The 20,559-nt window shown below is 30.4% G+C and overlaps 1 protein-coding gene across 1 annotated transcript in view; it reads right to left on the reverse strand.

The window, feature by feature from the left end:
• The window catches only part of LOC148280308 (synaptogenesis protein syg-1-like), a 243,498-nt gene that overhangs the window by 33,872 nt on the left and 189,067 nt on the right, over positions 1 to 20,559 (reverse strand). Inside the window, exon 13 of the mRNA XM_088228614.1 lies at positions 16,331 to 16,524. Coding sequence (XP_088084740.1) covers positions 16,331 to 16,524 — 194 coding nt within the window. The remainder of the gene's footprint in view (positions 1 to 16,330; positions 16,525 to 20,559) is intronic.

Raw genomic sequence — 20,559 nt, forward strand, 5'->3', positions numbered from 1 at the left:
AATACATTAAGGTGAAAATGAAATATAATACAACTTAAGAAAATTGACGCAAGAACAAAGAAAATACAATAATTACTACAGAAAGACAAGATATAGTCTATCTAAGTGATTGCTTAAATCTAGAAAGACTTACACCAAAAAAGTCCAGATCCTGTCTCATGTTTACAATGCGACACAATCGGGACATTGGTCCATGCGAGCCATAGTTTGTACTGTGCTGATCAAATAATTATTATTTTGCAACCACGGCGGATCGGATTTTATCATTTGATTGTAAATTTTCATCCATAGAAAAACCTTCTTCATAAATATTTTCACTTTTTGTTTTGTCTTTCGCGTGGTCTAATGGTCAGCGCGTTCGCTTACTCTGTAAGAGATCTTGGGTTCAATTTCAGACATGGTTGACATAAAATATTTCTTTTAAAACTTCTTCAATTTTTCCCATTTGTAACAAAAATTACTGCGATCGGTGTTCTAATGCAGTTCTCTATGCACCATTAGGTGAAAAACGAGGAACGACGATGATGTTTTTTTTCATATTTGAAACTTAAAAACAAACTATAAAATTCAGGTATATAGGTATTTTAGTCATTTAACATCTGTCTCGTGGTAAGGTCTCGGTTTCGTTTTTGGCAATGTAATTTTAGAATGTTTATTAAAAAAACTGTCCTCTTACTACAATATTTCAATATTTCCACGGACCTGCATTAAAAATGTAACTTCACAAATTTATGTCAAAAGATGGATGAGTTCAGAATATATCGATGTTCAAACATAGACATGATGAATTTATTTAAAAATAAAATGTTTTGTAACAATTACCGCATTAGAGTTTAATATACAAAAAACATATATTTACACCTGATGATGGGTAATTCAGAATACTTGAAACTAGTTGTGTTATAATATTATATTAAACTCGCTTCGTTCCCACAACGCCGGACCGGCAGATTTGCCGGAAACCGGCTCCCGGACAATAGTGTTCACATTAAAATCCCACAAGAAAACCGGACATCAAGTACTCATCTCAGTTAAATTCGGACCTTTGTTTTTCTTCCAGTTCATCGAAGTTTGGTTTCAGTATTAAACATACTTCACGCCATGCTGCTAACTTCAAAATTTTCTCTTTATAATCGTCTTCGGTCTTATCCCACAAAACAGGTCCCTCTCGGACCAGCGTAATTAAAGTGTCTGCGTTTATATACTCGTACATGCTACACGATTGAAGACGATTATAAAGACAACATTTTGAAGTTAGCAGCATGGTGTGAAGTATGTTTAATACTGAAACCAAACTTCGATGAACTGGAAGAAAAAGAAAGGTCCGAATTCCGGCACACGTCCGAATTCAACTGAGATGAGTACTTGACTGTCTGGTTTTCTTGTGGGATCCGGTGTTAATGTGAACACTTTTGTCCGGGAGCCGGTTTCCGGCAAATCTGCCGGTCCGGCGTAGTGGGAACGTAGCCTACTCAGGTTCAGGTGTTCGCTCCGGCATAATGTGAATAGCTTCATATAAATTGTATTGCCACTAGCTCTTCCGGAATTTTTTCCAGTCCGGCAAATCCACTGGTCTGGAATAATGGAAACCTGACCTTATGTGGTAAAAATTACAAAGTAAATCATTTTAAATAAATTTAATGAATAAGTTTTCCACAAAGTAAATGCTGAAACAATAAATAATATCATAGACATAATGGTGAACGTAACACAGTTTGTAAAGTGATCACTCAAACAAGTAAGCCCCGTTAATGTCCAGGTTGCCATATTCTCTTCTAAAAAATGATTTTCTTTTGTGTTGCAATAAATTTGAATTAAATTATTGTTTAGATTCAACAAAATTCCTCAGGAAAGTTGTGCTCGTATTTGCATTATTTCATTGCTATAAAGCGCATAACGTTCTCTTCCAACATTCATAAGATTTTCAACAGTGTATTTTAAGTCTCACAAATCATACATATTATTACTGCATAGTTTCCACTTGAATAGAAGCAGAAATGCATTATTGTAGACTGGAATTTAGTAAGCATTAAGAAGGGTTCATTAAATACTGATACAAGGTATAATTCGTAGCCATAACTACATTGCCTTCGAAAATATTACAATTTAAAAATTCAAGTGACATCTAATGAATACCAATTTAAACAGAATTTTTATGATCTTGTCATACTTTAAAATAAGATAGAGCCGGTTTTATTATTTTTTGACATTCTACCCTTTTAGGATATTTCAATCTGAAAGAATCGGTACATTCATTAATAATAAGCGTACTTATAAATATGCAAAACGAGAAAAAAAATAACATGCATACTATAAACATTTATTAGTGTTTTTGTTACGAATTAAGTTGTAAAAATTGTTTTGATTGAATTATATTGATCAGTAGGATTTAATTTATTATCAGATTATGAGAACAATTCAATAATTAAATTGGGTAAATCATAGTTTGTTATCATTGTAACTTTCAAAACATTAAATAATCATATTTATATTATGAGAAGTACACGTTGTTTCCATGTGGTTTGTATTATGTTATCAGCAATAGAAACTTCATATTATAAGGGTTTAAAAATTGTATATTGAGGAACTCAAAAATCAGAATGACAGTAATATAAAAAAAAACAAATAAAAAAACATACGTGCATGAGAAAAAATAATATAACCCACTCATTTATGATGTGATGTAAATGAAAAATTTATGGTTATTTGTTCATTTAATGATAAATTCTGTGATATAAAAACAATTATTATATTTGGTTAAATATATATTCTAATTAATCTAATTATAATTATATAACATAACAATAGACACACTCGTATTATACAATGTTTATTTATTAAGATAATAACACATTACTTATATTACGCACATACCTGTTTAGGATTGTAGTTATGTAAAATTGTAATTGCATTGTGAATTTTTACTTCATTTTTAGTAGTTTAATAAAACAAAAACATGCATACATTGTGTACCTACCTACCTTTACAAAATAAAGCCGGTTTTTAAATAAAGCAATGGAGGCGCCTGTCAGTACTTTATAAGTTTGTTGCTGTCGATAAAATCGTAAATAATGCCAATACACTGGGGTGATTCGGCCGTCAAAATACATAAAATAATATTGCTTGTGGTGTTGCTATAAAACAACATTATTATTTTACAGACGTCTGCATGTATCAAAAATTTAATTTCTCATTTAGTGCCAAATAAATCGGCGTTTATGAGTTTATTTTAATGTTTTTTCTAACAAAATATTCCATTAACAATCACCAGGTTATTTTATATCTAGTGTATTCTAAAATACATCGTAATAGTTCTTTTCATCGTAATTTTAATTACACTTTTTAAGTTTCAACGTTTAAATTAAAATGAAATACTTTTTTGTTTCTGAATTTGTATACACAACCACTTTAGTTTGTAATTATATTTTAACCGGATTTGATGTAACTACCTGATTTTTAAAACTTTTACTATGAAATAAGAATAAAAGAGGCATCGTAAAAGAAACTAAAACAGTTTTTTTTAACTTGATATTCGCCCCACACGGCGGTTTGTTTTTTTTTTTTTTTTAATAACGCCATTTCTTGAAAAAAACTCACCAAAAAACGCCAAAGACCGGCTTAAAAAAATATCGGACTCTTTCACGATAAAATATCGTGTTTTGAAAGAGCGATGTTTTATCGTGTATATCCCTTATTTCATTTTTGTTTTGGGTTCTAATGAAATAAAAAAGAAAATGGTAAATTCATAATTAGATTGCCTTTAGTTTAATTTGAAGTTGTTGAATTTATTATTGACTTTTAATTGTCAAATCGTATTATATAAAACTACTTTATTGATGTTTATAAGTGATTAAATGAATCCTATGTATAGAATATACTAAACTAAGGTGTATTTTTTTAAACACAGATTTTTTACGTGATTTAACGCAAATCACAAAAAGCCTTCCCCTAAAAAATTCCATTTCAAGGGAATGTAGTGTTAAGTAAATAACAGTATTTATCGATACTATTCCTGGCCGATTACCTTTCGTTCCCATCCTTCCTTTGACCCATCCTTATGGTACCTACCTAACATCAAGATAGAAGACATTCAAAATTAGAAGATTCGGATTTAGAACAAAAACCAAACAACATTTTTGACTTCACATAAAATCGGATAAAAAGTGGTTGGAATTGTTGCGCGTCGTGGAAAACATTGTTAAATTTTATAGTTCATTTTGTGATCCAGTGCCAGAAATTGAAGACCATTCAGATTATATTAAAGGTAGGTATTCATTCCATTTTCCTATCCTTTTTTAAATATTTCCCAATCACAAAACTGAATGAAATTCGATTTTCATTTACAGTCCGCCTTTTCGTTAACATGTAGTGTTTTGTAAAAAACGGTCCTCAAAAATGATTTCACAGTTTCAGTTTCAGGTAATATTTTTAACCATTTTTAATTGGTAGACTATGGAAGCTTAGTAAATGATTTAAATAACGATGATTATTAAAACGATTGAAATTCTGCAATATATTTGTTGTTCGTGAACTTCATTTACGTATAATGCATTCAAACAGAAACACGTCGGATGAGCGTATACGTCGGTAGTCGGTAGTCGGTAGTCGGTAGCTACGTGTACAGTACAAGTATATCATACGGTATCTCTGCATTATGTGGAGATCCGGAACTTCATTAATGATCGCTTCAGCACAGAGAATGCAGAATCGGGACATTAATGCATATAGTCACAAGTGGAAAACGGGCAGATCAGCACTTAGATGGAATCGATTGAAGCCGACCGCCGCCGCGCCGCTGCCGGCGTCGAAGCCCGCTGAAAGCCGAGAGCAAAGCTTACGGCGAAGTTTCGCCACTTAGCAACTTTTCCCCACCCCTTCCCGTGTATGCGGGACCGATGAGCCTTGCCGTCTTAACCCCCTTAAGATCACTTGTGATTCCAAATTCCATTACGACCATCCAAATGATAAAATATTTTTATTTGAAAATAAATAGCATTTTTTAAGAGAAAACTCCATTAGTTGCCATTACTGCTTTTTATTCTTGATCAAATTTGACATTTGTGATTACAATTTCGATCATTAACAAATAAAAAAAATTTAAAATGTAAAAACTTTTCAAATTAAAATTGTAGATACATACTTTATTTTTTAACATAATGTATGTTATAAATATTATAAATTATTCACCAAAAGGTCAAAAGATAGCTTAAACTCTTTATAGACACATATTTACGTACAATAAAATACGTTATTTTTTAAGAAAATTCATTAATTTGTTTTTTTCATTCATTAATAATAAACATAATGTGACCTCACCGCAGACACCCTTGCCGGGGATATTTTACAATAAACTTGTTCTATTTTAACATGTAAGAATATATAAAAAAGACTTAATATACTGAGATGATTAACAAAATGTTCAAACAGTTTTAAACACTACGTATTTATGTATATATTTGATTAGTTTATACCTTTATTATTAATATAATAAAACGCACAATAAAAGAAAAAAACATAACATAAACATGTACAAACACTTTTTTTTAAAAATTTATTTATTCATTCAAAATTACACTCGTTTATACGGAACTAGATTTATTTAGATTCGAATAAAATGGCATATGATGAAATATAATAACAATCCAGAAAAACAAGGAATAAGTAATAAATAATAAAATTCCAAAGAATACAATTTAAAAAAGATAATCAGATATAAATATTTATATGTAAGTTATAAATTATACAAATTTAGATTCATACATAATCAAATATACAAAATAACGGTATCATAGAAATTAACAAAATAATAGAAAAATATAGTAGTATCGAAAAACAAAAAAGGAAATAATAGTATCATTGAAATCAATAGAAAAAGAATATATATTTAAAAACATAATTTAAATGATAATTGAGATATGGTTTCAAGAAACTCACTTTATACTGTAGTAAGAAATAGGAGTAAAAAATAATATGCCAAATAAGATTGAGTATTAAATTAAATAAAACAAAAATACATAATGAAAAAACATAAAAATATCAGGATATATAAAAAGCAAATAAAAGTTTAAGTATGGAAAGAAAGCAGAGTTGTCAATTTTGCTAATCTCGAACGAAAAATTGACAACCTCATCCCATACATCACGTCACATTTTATAAGAAAAACTGTTTGTGTTTTTTTATTAATATTTAAAATTTAAGTAAAAAGCTTGTAACTCAATGTTCGTTTTTTTTCCAAAAGTGTAAACCTCTTAACTCCGTTTATTGGTTCAAGAAAGGTTATGAAAAAATGTGTAATGATAAAATCAATAAATTATCACACGTAAATCAGTAAACAATAAAACTTTTTGAAAAATCAGTATTAATGTAAATAGTTAAGAAATTTCATTTTAAGCCTCCCCTGAAAAAATGCTGTTGATAGAGTTACGAGGATTACAGTTTAGGGGGACGCTATTGTTGGATTGATTTGAAATATTTCAAGGCTTTCCTTTTCTTTTATTTATTTAGGTAAATCATTACACACTTTTAATCCTGCAATGAGTTTTGAGACTTGGTTTTTTCATTTGATTGGTGATCTTATCTTTTCTAATTTCGCATGTATGACATTGCTGGTTTAAAAAAAATATGTAACCCGCAAATTATGTTATAATACTACTTTATTTTAGTATCATTTTGTTGATTTTAATGATACCATTATTTTGTATATTTGATTATGTGTGATTCTTAATTTGTATAATTTATATATTAAAAAATATTTCTGATTATCTTTTTTGCATTGTATTCTTTGGAATTTTATTATTTATTACTTTTACCTTTTTTTCTAGATTTTTTTTCTATTGCATCACATGTCATTATAATTTAATCTAATTAATTTTACTATGTATTTTTATTTATTGTGACTTGACACGGGCATAGCCTAAAAAGCCTTAATAAGTTCATCAATATTTAAACTAGTGTAATTTTGAATGAATAAAAATACAAATTAAAAATTGCTACATTACACAATGCTACATTTGATACTTTACTGATAGAAAGCTGATTTTTTCCTACATTCCAATAAAGTATATACTCCTTTTTAACACTACCCCATTGCAGTATTCCGTAGGATTTGAATGTTTTTTTTTATTTCCCCTTTATTACACAAAAAAAATTATCGACGAACAGTATTTATAAATGTCAAAACACGAGAAATCTATGGGTATAAGTTAAATTTTCAGAATTAAGCAAGAATAAAAAAAAACAATGCATAATTTAAGAAAGTGAACACTAAAGTTTTAATGACAAAACGTTATCTCACAATCTAATTAATATTTTATAAGTAGTAGAACATAGGTTTGATAACTCACATATTACAAAATTATATTATCGTTTCTTCTTTCGATCGTGGTTTATGTACTTACAAAGACAAATTAAATGATAACGATAAGTGAGGAAACGTTCACAAATAATTTGTTACATTATTTATGGTCTCTGGAATAGAGAATTGCCTTTCGGTGGTTGGAGTATAATAAAGTGCTAGAAAGGACAAACAAAGAAGATCGATAAATCGCTATTTTATTGGATACCGATTCGGCAGTGCGGGTTCACGTAGAATAGGGACAGATATTCAGTTGGTGTCGCTAAGAAGGGTTTTAATGGAAATATTTGGGATCAAAGGACACTGAGGATATTATAATAAAGCTAGGATGCGGTTAGATGGGACTCGCTCCATGATCCGAAATTCATAAAATATTTCTCCAAAGACTTAGTATGTAGTTCACCTGATGAAATGTACTTGATATTGTGCTGATGTGCATTGAAGGACCATCAGGACGTTGATTAATAATATAACCTTCATTGGATATTGATCAAAGATTCAGTTATCTACTTACGGGTGACAATCATCATTCAAGTTACATTACATACTAAAACAAAACAATAATCACAAAAAATAATAGAACGGGTTTTGCCACTTCTCATTATATGAAAAACAAAGCATTTTATGTAGGTGCAGAGCCAAAAAATATATGATAACAATAAATTATATTATGTTTTATTTATTTGTTCTAAATCGAATTATTTCATTATTCTTGGACTAACACCTGAAGCCCAGGACTGGTCACCTTACCTTCCATGTAATTCTAATTCATTATTAAAACTGTGGCTATGATAAAATAGCCGACATGGAATTCGTAACTTTATACGAGAGTTTGATAGGTAACATAACTTACGTAGTTAGGAGCCAAAAAAACTTCGTTTATTTTTATTTAAAACTTTAAAAATTGCATTATTTTTTAATAAAATTATATTAACGGGAAATGTTTTGATGGTTCTTAACATTAACATAATATTATTAGTAAAAAGTTTGTTAAAAAATAAAAATATGGTTTTAATTTCATGAGCAAAATTTAGCAAGGCTTAATTTAATTTTGACAAAATAAAATTTAAAAAAAACATAGTTGGTTAGTACAAGAGCTAGTAAATTAAAACGTTTCGTTGAAATTCGTTTGTCTTAATTTTAAAACAACATTATATTATGGGGTCGTTAAAAAGAAAAATGGTATCATAAATAGTCTGATCCGAGATAAGATTTGGAAATGAGAGGATTTAAACGAAATGGGGGTAGGTAAATCAATGTTTAGCGAACTAGTTTGTTCGTTTCGTGATTTCTTTTGAGTTGAATAATTAAATAAAGTATTTGTTTGTCGATTCTATTAGATAAAGGGTTCGTGTTTTGTCGTGGTACTAATAATTAAGGCCATAGTAAGCGTATTTAAGTATTTATTTTTTCTGTGTCCGGACGGATTAAGAACAAAGTTCTGTATATGAAATAAAACTAGAATTTCGGCTCGATGGCTATTTTTGTATAGAAATCCCGAATAAGGAAATCGAGTGGAGATAAGTCCGTCTCTTGGTTTAGTGGTTGGCGGGTATACTTCCTATGTTTGAGGTCACGATTTTAAGGTATTTACTGACAATGTCAGCCTTAAATATTTAATGATAATTAAAACTGTAATATTTCACTGATCTTCGACTGACAACTGAAGTGTAAGCCTTAAAGACCTAACCTTCCGTGTAACAAATCATATGTAGGTACGCTAAGATTAGAGTGCTAATAAATGTTCACATTAAGTTTCAAAGATTTTTATGAGTTTTGCTTTCTTTTTATATCCGAGTATTAATGAGCTTATACTTTTTTTAAAAAGCTAATGAACTAATCGATTAAAATTAATAAAACGTTAGTACCCAATTTGCAAAACAAGGTACTTAATGCATTCTCATGGTTTTGTTTTCATTCTAAACTTCTGAGAACCGGATGAAAACAAAATAGTGTTTATTTTCGTAACAAACAAGTATGTACTTGTTGGCTTGTTTTATGTTTTCAGCTTGTATTAACATTTACATTAGCATGTTGAAATTTCGCATGCCACATAATAAATGAATAAACATACCTAACAACCACGCGATATAATTTATTGATTTTCATTGCTTTAATCCGCTTTCTCAGAACTGCAATTATGTCAATTAAATATCTAACTTTTTTAAAACAAATAAATATACTTATTGATTAAAATATAAGTAGTTTTATTTGTACACCTTAACAAAAAGGAACATTTGAATTTCAAATTTTAGCTGTAATTATTTTTATGACGTTTTGAATTTGGTTCCAAAAAGAATCTGATTAAAAAAGCCAGGTCTAAGAATTTAGGTACAGGGCTTATGACATGTCATTTGTATTCATTAATATAAAAAATATGTATCATACGGACATATTATAATTCGCTTAAAAAAACAGGCGCTTACGACATACGTATACGAGTATATAAATAATTAAATAACGTCTGAAAAATTGAGAAAAAACAAATAAAAACATTTTTTACTTTGTGGTATGACATTTTACACCTAATTGTTTATAAATTTGTATAAACCACCACAGGAGTACGTCAATTGGTTTCGATGTGTCTCATTGTAAGTACTAGTAACTTCAAAATTACGTGTGTCACTAACTGTGGATAATTTATAAAAAAACTGTTATTGTTTTGAGTGGAAAGTTTAATTTGATTTGCTTAAAATAAACATTTTCCCGGAGATCTTTTACAATAAAAAAGTATACTAATAAACTTGTATAGAAGTTTATACTAATGACAATGATAATATACATTTATTAGATTAAGTTTTAAATCTGAAACAAACTTTTTATCTATTGGCTTCGTTTCATAGACAATTTGAGATACATAGATGTCGGTTGTTATTGTTACAAATTCACAAAAAATTATAACCCACTTGTTTGCCCTTTCATTTTACATCAGTACTCTGACAACCGCCGCTGAATCTTCTATATTTAATAATCCGCTAGCGCCAGTACAGTGTTAGAGCTCGCAGCCGAAGGCTTTTCGTGTTACGCATATCAGTTACCCTAGTCTCAACCATCGCGACCACCGCGCCATTACAGTGTCAAGTATTGAGATCAAATCGACCGGAACGTGCTGCATAAATGAAAAAGAAGCCAGGTACAGGTTAGTGGATATCCCATGCTAGTCTATCTTCCCTAGTCGAGTTTGAAAACGACATTTTTTTTGCGCAACATGTTCAATAAATTTGCCCAATGCATATTTTTCTAAAACAGGCATTTGTCCACAGAGGAACCAATTGCAACTTTAGGTTTATCAATATTTCTGGCTTGCCAAACCCTTTGTAAATTATTGGGCCTATTACTTGAACAAAATAAAATTAATGAAATTTGTATTTTTTTGTGCCATTTTGTTCTATTTATACATATCTATATTCGAAAAGTGAACTACGGTAACTTCAAATGTGATGAAATTGAGTAATTACTATATCGAAACCAAATGTTTCATCCTCTATTACGAGATGGAGTTCCACCTCTATTACGAGAGAGGAGCAGTAACTCCTAATTCCTTTGATAAGAAATATATTTTTTATTTTAGACATTAGATATTTTTAATTCAAAATTTTTTGAAACACTGTAAAATGAAACATTTGTCAGTGTGTAATAAGTTTATGTTCATTTAAATATGTTTATTTTATTATGATATCAAAATTTTGAATTGGTCAACTGTATTATGAAAATCCCTCTCCTCCACTCTTTTTCCTCATCCCTTAACCTTCTTATGAGCTCTTTTTTTTTTTTTTTTTTCTTCATGTCTTTTATAATATATTATTTTTTTCTTTACTGTGTAACATGTTCTCTCATTATATTTGTGAAAAACTTTAACTGGATGTATGTACTATTTTTTATATTTTGTATTTTGTATTCTTAACTAACTAACTAACTAACCATCACGCCATTTCCCCAGAGGGGTAGGCAGAGAGGATAGAACGCCACACCACTCTGTCCTGGCACACTTCCTTTGCTTCCTTCACATTCATACATCTTCTCATGCACGCACGTCGATTATTCCAACTTTTCACATGACCACTTTCAAGAATTTGTTGTACTTGATCATGCCATGTCTTTCTCGGCCTTCCTCGACTTCTACAACCAGACACATTCGCATCATAAATCTTTTTAGCCGTTCTTTCATCATTCATTCGCTCCACATGACCGAACCATCGCAAAAGACCTTTCTTAATTTGGCAATTGTATTCTTATAATATAACAACTGCTGTTTTTCCTTAATAAATAAAAAAAATAACTCCACACCAGATTAGATGTAAACAACAGTAAATCCATTGAAAAACTGTTTTGACTCCCACCATATTAAATGAAAATAATTTGTTTGACAGAAAAAAATACAGTTTTAATTAAAAATACCTAACTACTTATTTTTTACTAAACTTTATAAAAAAAGTTTGTTATTTTCAAAAAAATGCTATAGTTTTTGCATAATAAATTGTATGCTTTTGCTAATGTCATGTTGAATTATTTTATAAACAAACTGGTTCGCAGTACGCAACCAGCAACCAGGCCCAACCGTCGGGTCTGCAAGCGACACAAACATAGGTAAGTCTAACAGTTCCGAGAAAGTTCTGTCCTTTTTCGTTTCAAAACTAAAAAGTAAAATCCCTCCACCAAACGATCAATCCTCCACCCATACTCGTGCTACTGTTACCGTGTCGCCGATCCAACAACAGGCCCCAGTCGAGAACTACAAATCGATTGCGTTATTAAAAAAATAAAATAAGCAAAAGGTTGTATATAGATGGATTCCTGCTCGCTAAGATGAGTTGGATGTTTGTAGAAAGGGAAATCATTAAACTCATGAAAAATAAAACCTGTTGTTGATGTATAGGTACTCTTTTATTAGATTTGATTTAGATATTGTACCAAAAAGATATTTTGGGGTAAAAAAATAAATAATTCTACATTTTGATCATTCAAAAAATTAAAAATTATGAAACAATTAAAAACACATAAAAAATCATGTATAATTGAACTTTTTTAATTTAAAGCCTCTCATGAAAAAAATACGAGGTGTTTGAACCAAAAAAAATCCTCTCCCCTGTAAAGTTGTGTTTTTGCGCTAATCGTAGTATACTTTTCGCATACAGATATGTATGTATAAATGAATAAATTTATTTATGCTTTATTAAGTTTGTTCATAACATCTTAAGTACTAATATAAACTTTTAATAACATTACAATTTTTTAATAAAAATTTCTCAATAACATATTTTTTCAAATTATCTTTAAATAAATGACTCTGGTATGGCTGATACCACGATCATCCCTACTTCATATCGCACCGCATTGGTTAATCAAAATATTAAAAAATAGAGGCTACTTATATATCAATATTCTGACATAAACCGGTAGGCTTTGCATTCAGGATAAACTCGGTTTCTGAGTCTTTCCCCGCCAATATTAATTTAATATTAAGTCACTTGCTTTTGAATTTTATTCTAAATCTCATACAAAAAACCTTTTCGCAGTTAAACATTAAGTTTCGTTACAATATTTGAGTTTATCCAAATGTTTGAAGACAAAAGACTGGATTTCACCCCCTCGGGAGTCATAAAGATTAACAAATTACAACAGGGATGGAGAATACCCTAAAGGAGGGAATATGAAAGTCTAGGTATTTACTTGGTTTATGACCTGTTATTGGCTGGTTTAAGTGGCCACTTTACACACTTTGTAACATTCACCATTTTGCCTATGTTCTAACATCCATATTTCTTCAATTCTTCCATTTGTTGATTTTAGTGAAGTTAAAGAGCTGAAACCTTTATTGTTGTTAAGATATTTATCATCGTATTCTCCATCCCTGTTGTAATGTGTTAATCTTAATGACTCCCGAGGGGGTGAAATCCAGTCTTTTGTCTACAAATATTTGGACAAACTCAAATATTGTAATAAAACCAACTGGTCCAAGAAGAAGTTTACAAATTGGAAAAAATGTTTTCAGACGTTGCCTAGTATGTGAAATAATTCAGTCAGATGAATCTCTTCACAACAATAAAGGTTTCAGCTCTTTAACTTCACTAAAATCAAGAAATCGAAGAATTGAAGAAATATGGATGTTTAAACATAAGCAAAACGGTGAATGTTACACAGTGTGTAAAGTGGCCACTTAAACCAGCCAATGACAGGTCATAAGACCTATAAATGCCTAGACTTCCAAATTCCCTTATTCAAGATATTTTCCATCCTTGTAGTAATTTGTTAATTAAGTTTTATTTTTAAATAACCTTCTTATGGGTTTAAAAGGTTAAAATCACCTCCTTAGGTTCATATAATTTTAGCAAAATTATAATGTTGGTTTTAGTTTTCGTACTTTACTGCTTAAATTCGGTAAATTCTCCGTCAACCGAATAAATCAATAATAGAATAATTGCGAAAGTATGCTACGTCTATCCAACACAAAAGAGACGCGTGAGAGACAACATAATACTTCTGAACAACAAAGAACTAATATATAGAAAGGGAAGACGGAAGGAGGGAATATTTGTAGTCGTGTGTTCCCAGCATTATTATATTAAATAGTGAAGATACTTGATATCGACAAAGTAGAAGTTAGTATACTCCATATTTAACGTAACCATGCCTCCCGTTTTGAATGTGACCGCCCCGCCCCGTATTTAGGGAACTTTAGACTTAAAGAATATGAATTCCCTACAAAAAAATGTTTTTTCTCTGTTGCAATAAACTTTAATCTGAATAAATCTCTAGGGAGTGATATCCAACCTTGTCTAAAAAAATTTGGATAAGCTCAAAATATTTTTGACATATGGTATTATCTCAAAAAAATCGTTAAAAAAAAGTTTTGCCGGCCTCGTGGTGTAATGGTCAGTGCATTTGCCTACCATGCAAGAGGTCTCGGATTCGATTCCCGACATGGTTGATATGAAATATTATTTAAAAAGGTGTTTTTACACTAAAATATTTCATAGTATCAGGACTGGCACCCGAAACGTAGGTCTGATCATCTTACCTTCATGTAACAAAAATGATCAAGATACGCTGCGATTGGTGTACCAATTGGTCTACCCTATGCACCATTAGGTACGGAAAGGGGATGATGATGATGATTATCTCAAAATTATTAAATGTCCTGTTTTCAGCGGGAAAAAAATATCAAAGTATCCATACTCTATGGTACGGCTGCGGTAAGAAAACGGTCGATCAAAGCTACTAGACTCCTCGATCGCGACAAGGAAAAAAAGTAACACAAAGACGAAGGCTTTTAAAAAAAGTTAAAATTCGTGCGTAACAAATCTGATCAAAAATGCTCCTATGGTAAAGTTTACGAATGAATTTTTGAACCAGGTTGTGGTACCGTGGTAATACTGACCTAATTCCTAGTGGAAATAGTTAGAGAATTTGAATATTAAGTCAAATAATAAGAACGGAAATATATTTTTTATTTATAAAAAATCTGATCATGTGAATGGGAAGTACTTGCACATGTCTGGTGAGATGTACATTATGTACGATACTATTCTACAGGTGGAATTCAGGCTTGAATATATACATGTAGACAAAAAATATCGTTGATTAAACTACGTAACTGGTTTAGAAAGAAAAAATAAAATTGAAAAGTGTATTAGGGGTTGCCTATTGGGTGAAATAATTCAACCACTCACATCAATAAAGGTTTCAGCTATTTTTAAAAGTCAAAGGATGGAAGAGTTGAGAAATTGTGGATGTTTAAACAATGACAGAATAGTGTATGTGACAGAATGTGAGGTGATCACTTTAACCAGCCAAGTCATAGGCTCTGTAAATGCATATGCTTCCACATTCCCTCACAAAAATGTTTTCTCTATTTTTGTAAAAAAAAAAAATCGTAGGGAGAAGAATATAGATTTGTTTCCAAAAATTTGGACAAAGTCAAAATGAAAATATTTTTTTTACATAAACACATTGAAAGGCACACGTATTAACTCATCCTCACACATATTCATTGGCACAAGCACACATCCCTTCGCACTCAATCACACGATGGCACTATTAACACGTCGTTTTTTACTTACTATGACAGTAAATAATACTTAGTGGATACATTAATTTGGCTGTTTGTTTTTTTTATTTGTAGATAAAATATACAAATAGTCTTTAATAAGCTGTATGTTTCCATTATATCCAAATTTCAAAAAGTAAAATATAACATACCATAAATTACAAACTGAGTTCTATTTTTATACTATTGTGGTCCTTACGCGCTGAACGCGTAGTGTATATCTCCGTTTTTTTGTCATAGTTTATTAATTTGACATTTTAAAAGATATTGTACCGATATCATTAAATAAATTGAATGAAAAACAAAGGGATTCAAGGAAAAGCCGGTAGGAATTAATTTCGGATATCTGAGAATTAAATTTTAAACGATATAACTACTACAAACGATATTTTGATCGGTACATGTTGAATAGATATAAAGTACAATCGATATTTATGTACTAAAATGTGTATATTTGAATGAATTATCTTAAATCAATACCATTAAAAGTTACCACGAAAAGGAAAAAAGAGGAAACAGGAAAGGAGGAGAAATAAAGGCAGAGAAAGGTGATGTTTCTTCAGACGTGATTTAAACAGAGAAACTGTAGTAACATCTTTGATGGTAAATGAGAGATGATTCCACAGTCGAGCCGCATAGGCACTGTATGAGTTAGAGAAGAAAGAAGAATTGTGGATGGGTATTAAGAGAGTGCTTTGAGAATCAGAACGAAGAGGTAAACCATGAACTGATATGAGGAGCGTTAAGACTATAAAGTTCATTGATCAGATGTGAAAAGGAGTCTCTCCGCTGTCTAATTTTGAGCCATTTCAGTTGCCTATCAGAAATGTGGTCTATTTCCCAAGACCAAAAATATACCTTATTTAATATATCCTAGGCTTCCAACCATACAAGATCATCATATTAAAATAATATCTCTTTTGACCAACCTGCTTGCTTCTCCGCGTCTCCTAACCGCAGTCCCGTCAGCGTGGCAGGGGGGCTGCGTCCCTTGGCGTTGACGGCGTACACCTCCAGGCGTAGGGCCGCGCCTCCGTCGCCTCCCAAGGTGGGGTACTCTCCTAGAGACTCCAAAGCCTCCAGAGGCCAAGGAAACACCGCTATCTGGCTGCTTATATTGAAGCTGTGGAAAGGCATTAAGATTACTACAAAATATCGACATAAGCATAATATTGGAGCATAATATTTTAATCGAACCTGTAGACTCAAGTAGGGAAAACGAACGCGGTAATTACATTACTACGAGGTGAACTAATCTCCATTCGATTTACTTAAAAATATTTTTTACCTTATTCTGGTTCCATTTCACACACATAACTAACGTTTGCTTGGACATTGACAAAAAAAATAGAGAAAACATTCGACATTTGGCATCATGACAATTACATTACTGAGTTGCAATCATTATATTGCTTAATTTTTTTTTTCACATGGTTTTCAAATCTTTTGTGAGATTGACTTTTGAAATTTATTTATCTAAGGTATTACGAGTATAAATTACCTAAAAATGTTTTTAAGACGGAAGATAATGGTTATAAATCAATAACAACACCCAAAGGACTCAAAAACAAAATTCAATTTTTCAATCAATTTATAATATTTAAAAATTAATGGACCGCTATCGAGATACCGTGTTATTTAGAGGTAAAAAATAGTATTGAGAGATAAAAGATTTTTGTGGATAAGGAGTTAATACCCCTTAGGATTTAATGAAGGAAAATAATTTACAACGTCTTCCTGACATTGTGACTTAATAAAATGAAATAAGTTTCCGATATTTTGTTGATAATCGAATAATGAAAAGTTGATTTGATGTTAAAAAAACAGCGATGAAGGGTATTATTTTAAAGAGTTAATAATTTAAGCCATAAAATTTCAGGAAGACAGCTATTGTAGATTGTACCCCGTAGGGATAAAACGCCATCCTATTTTTGGTTTTTTTATTTATTTGTTTAAAACATTTTTTTTAATTGTTTTTTTTTACAGGACTCACCAAGCCAATTAATATGACTTGTCGGTAAAGATCCTTTACATTAAAACATATGATAACACTACAGAGTTGTATTATAATAATTACTACTAACTTAAATATTAGGAGCGAAAAAAAAGTACATGTAATTTATGTTTTTAAATAATATTATAATATCACACTATCTTTGCCTACATACTCGCTTCCTCTGCATACCCGATTATTTCTTTTTTGACGCGTACATCATAAATGACGATTATTCTTAGAAATTCTCTTTTTAAGAAATGAACAAAGATAATAAAAAGTACAGTCAGGAATACAATATATTTAAGAAAGAAGTAAAAAATTACATCTTGAATTCTTCTCTATGTAACACTGATTAAAAACATCGATTATATATTTTTTTGTAATTTATATATGTTATCCTAAAAATATTATTAATGAAAATATAATAAACTATTGTAAGACGTCACTCCCCAGTATGTACACAAGAATTGTTTATTTATTTTACGTAATGGGAAACGTTAATGTAAATATATGTATGTGATTAATGTAAAAAATTATATTTAATTGTATGATTGTATTTTTATTTGTTATTAATAATAAAATAAATTGAAAAAAAAACGGAGTAATAGAATTATAATATACCAAAAGTCGCGTAGTCAAGCTTGAATACATTGCACTGTGTCAAAAATTGCCAAATGCCTCTAGCAAATAGCCGCGTAATGTTGCCAAACCGCAAATAATATATTATCATAACACAAAAATAAGATCATTTTATGTTATTTTCTGTAATATTTTACCAGAAAAAATATTTGTAAACGTAAAACAATTTATTATTTAATCATTAAGTAAATTTAATAGTTTAATATTATCCTAAAGCTTATTAATAGAAAGCCGGGAAAAAAATCCGACTACTCTGATAATACTAATAAAATGTCCGCCTTGTTATGTTTGACAATCTGACAGATGGTAAAGTAATCGAATTCTGAAATAATATTATTTGCGAATTCACATGAAATGTGATCCTACTCTATTCGCGTTTAATCCCATCAGTATTTTAAAACTTAAAAACGACACAAAACGGCGTAATTGAATTTCAATAGTCAGGTGCGTACTTAGCGACTTCTACAGAGTACCTAAATATTTAAGTAAAACTATTTAAGAAACTAACACATGATTTCGCATAAGATCTATGCGAGATTGCAAGTGGCTTAGATAGATATTTAGTGAATCACTACACCACACACCCACCGCCACCGTCCAAAGCTTCATACGTGCCCTGGTCTTAATTAAACGGAATAAACAATGTAGGGATTAGGCGTGCATTAATTCTTCCAGAGGTCCGAGGCAACTTCCCGAAGGTCTTCTAGCAGCCTCGACTTACATTTTAATCTAATTAAATCCCTCTTTAACGCTAGTTGCACGAAAGAACTAAGAACGGGCGCATTGCAGTTGAAGATAATTTAACTCTAACTTTTCAACCGAAAAACTTTAGAGCGAAGGCTCTGTACAACCATTTTGTATTGCTTTGTTATGAATATGAGACGACAGCGGAATGCTTACAAGTTCTGGAGAGCTTAATTTCATAAAGACCCCTTTCCCCGTGATCACTGTTTTCCGTACGAGAAAATTTGAAGTATTTATGTTCGTCACTAATAAATATAAGCTAAATAGGTTCAGTAAACAAAATACAGAATTAATAAAATAATTGTAAAACATCGTTGTTTTAATTTTATGATAAACAATGAAATTATTTTACATTGTTGGAAAAATTCAAAGTATATATGTACGGGTATATATTGATTAAAAATATCGGTTTACACTGGGACCTCTTTTTACACGTGGAATTTATTCCACACAGTATCATGTAAAAAAAATATACTAAAAAAAGAGGTTCATAGGTTTCCTTGTATAAAAATCAATTCAAGATTTGAAAAATAAAAATTGTTTACTATTTACCGTACCTTAATTTGTTTCTTAAATATCGTTATATTCTGGTTGGATATCTCGTTGGACCTCAAGATACTTTAAAAAAATATCATCGTGATATTAAAAATCGTAAGAAAAAATATTCACTATCACGTGTAATTATAATTATTATACAAGTAAGTTAAAGTGCGATGCAGAACATTACAATAACGAATAGTGTGTGGTAATACTGGACCGGGTTGTGGTCCCGAAGCTAGTGTCAAGGACTCACGGATCAGAGGTCCAGAGTTCGCAACTCGCTCTACCATAACATGGTTCCTATTTTCTAAAAACTCGTTGAAAAATGCCCCCAAAATTGAAATATTGAAATTGAATATTGAAAATTAAAATATTCATAAGAACGAAAATAATTATATTTATTTAAAATATATAAATAAATATGCATTACTATTGTGCATAGTGAGATTAACTAAGTCTAAGGTAAATTAATCTACTTGAGAAAGTATTTCGTTTAAACTAAATGTAAAACCGTTTAGATAACCGTTAAAAATGGCAAAAATGTTAAATAACAGACTCGCAAACTTATAATTCAAAAATTATGCTCATGTATGGTGGAACTATTGAAAAAAAGACGATGTAAATATAAAGAAAAACGTTATATTTAACCATGTATGTACAAAACATTTATAACTTTATACTTACTTTGTCAGTTTTTTTTTCAACAAACAAAAAAAATAATAGCTTGTTTATCAGAATATAAATAAATAACTAGTATATAAAAAAAATACCAGACTAAAATATAAATTAAACTCAACAAAAATCAACAGATTCAAGGATTGAAGAAATATGGATGTTTAAACACAAGCAAAATGGTGTCTGTTACACAGTGTGTGGCCACTTAAATCAGCTAATGACAGGTCATAAGCCCTGTAAATGCCAACACTTCCTTATTTCCTTCCCTAAAATGTTCTGTCTCTATGTTGTGACTGCTTGAATTTTATTTTATTTTATTTATTATAAAAAACCACGTGTTACAATATTTTTTAAAGTGTTCAAACTATATTTGATCTGACTACAGTCGAACCTGGGTATAAGAGAGTCCAAGGGAATGGGGCATTTTATTTATTTATAAAAAGGTCTCTCTTTTATCCATGCTTTCTTTTACAAAAGTCTACAAACAGAACCAGGCTTGCTATTCCTATTATGTATGTACTAATATCTACATATGTACAGGAGGTACAAAAAATAACGAAAGTA

The sequence above is a fragment of the Micrasema longulum genome, unplaced genomic scaffold (genome assembly GCF_059751315.1).
Source record: "Micrasema longulum isolate JH-2025_06_02 unplaced genomic scaffold, ASM5975131v1 h1tg000597l, whole genome shotgun sequence".
In the NCBI taxonomy this organism is placed as follows: domain Eukaryota; kingdom Metazoa; phylum Arthropoda; class Insecta; order Trichoptera; family Brachycentridae; genus Micrasema; species Micrasema longulum.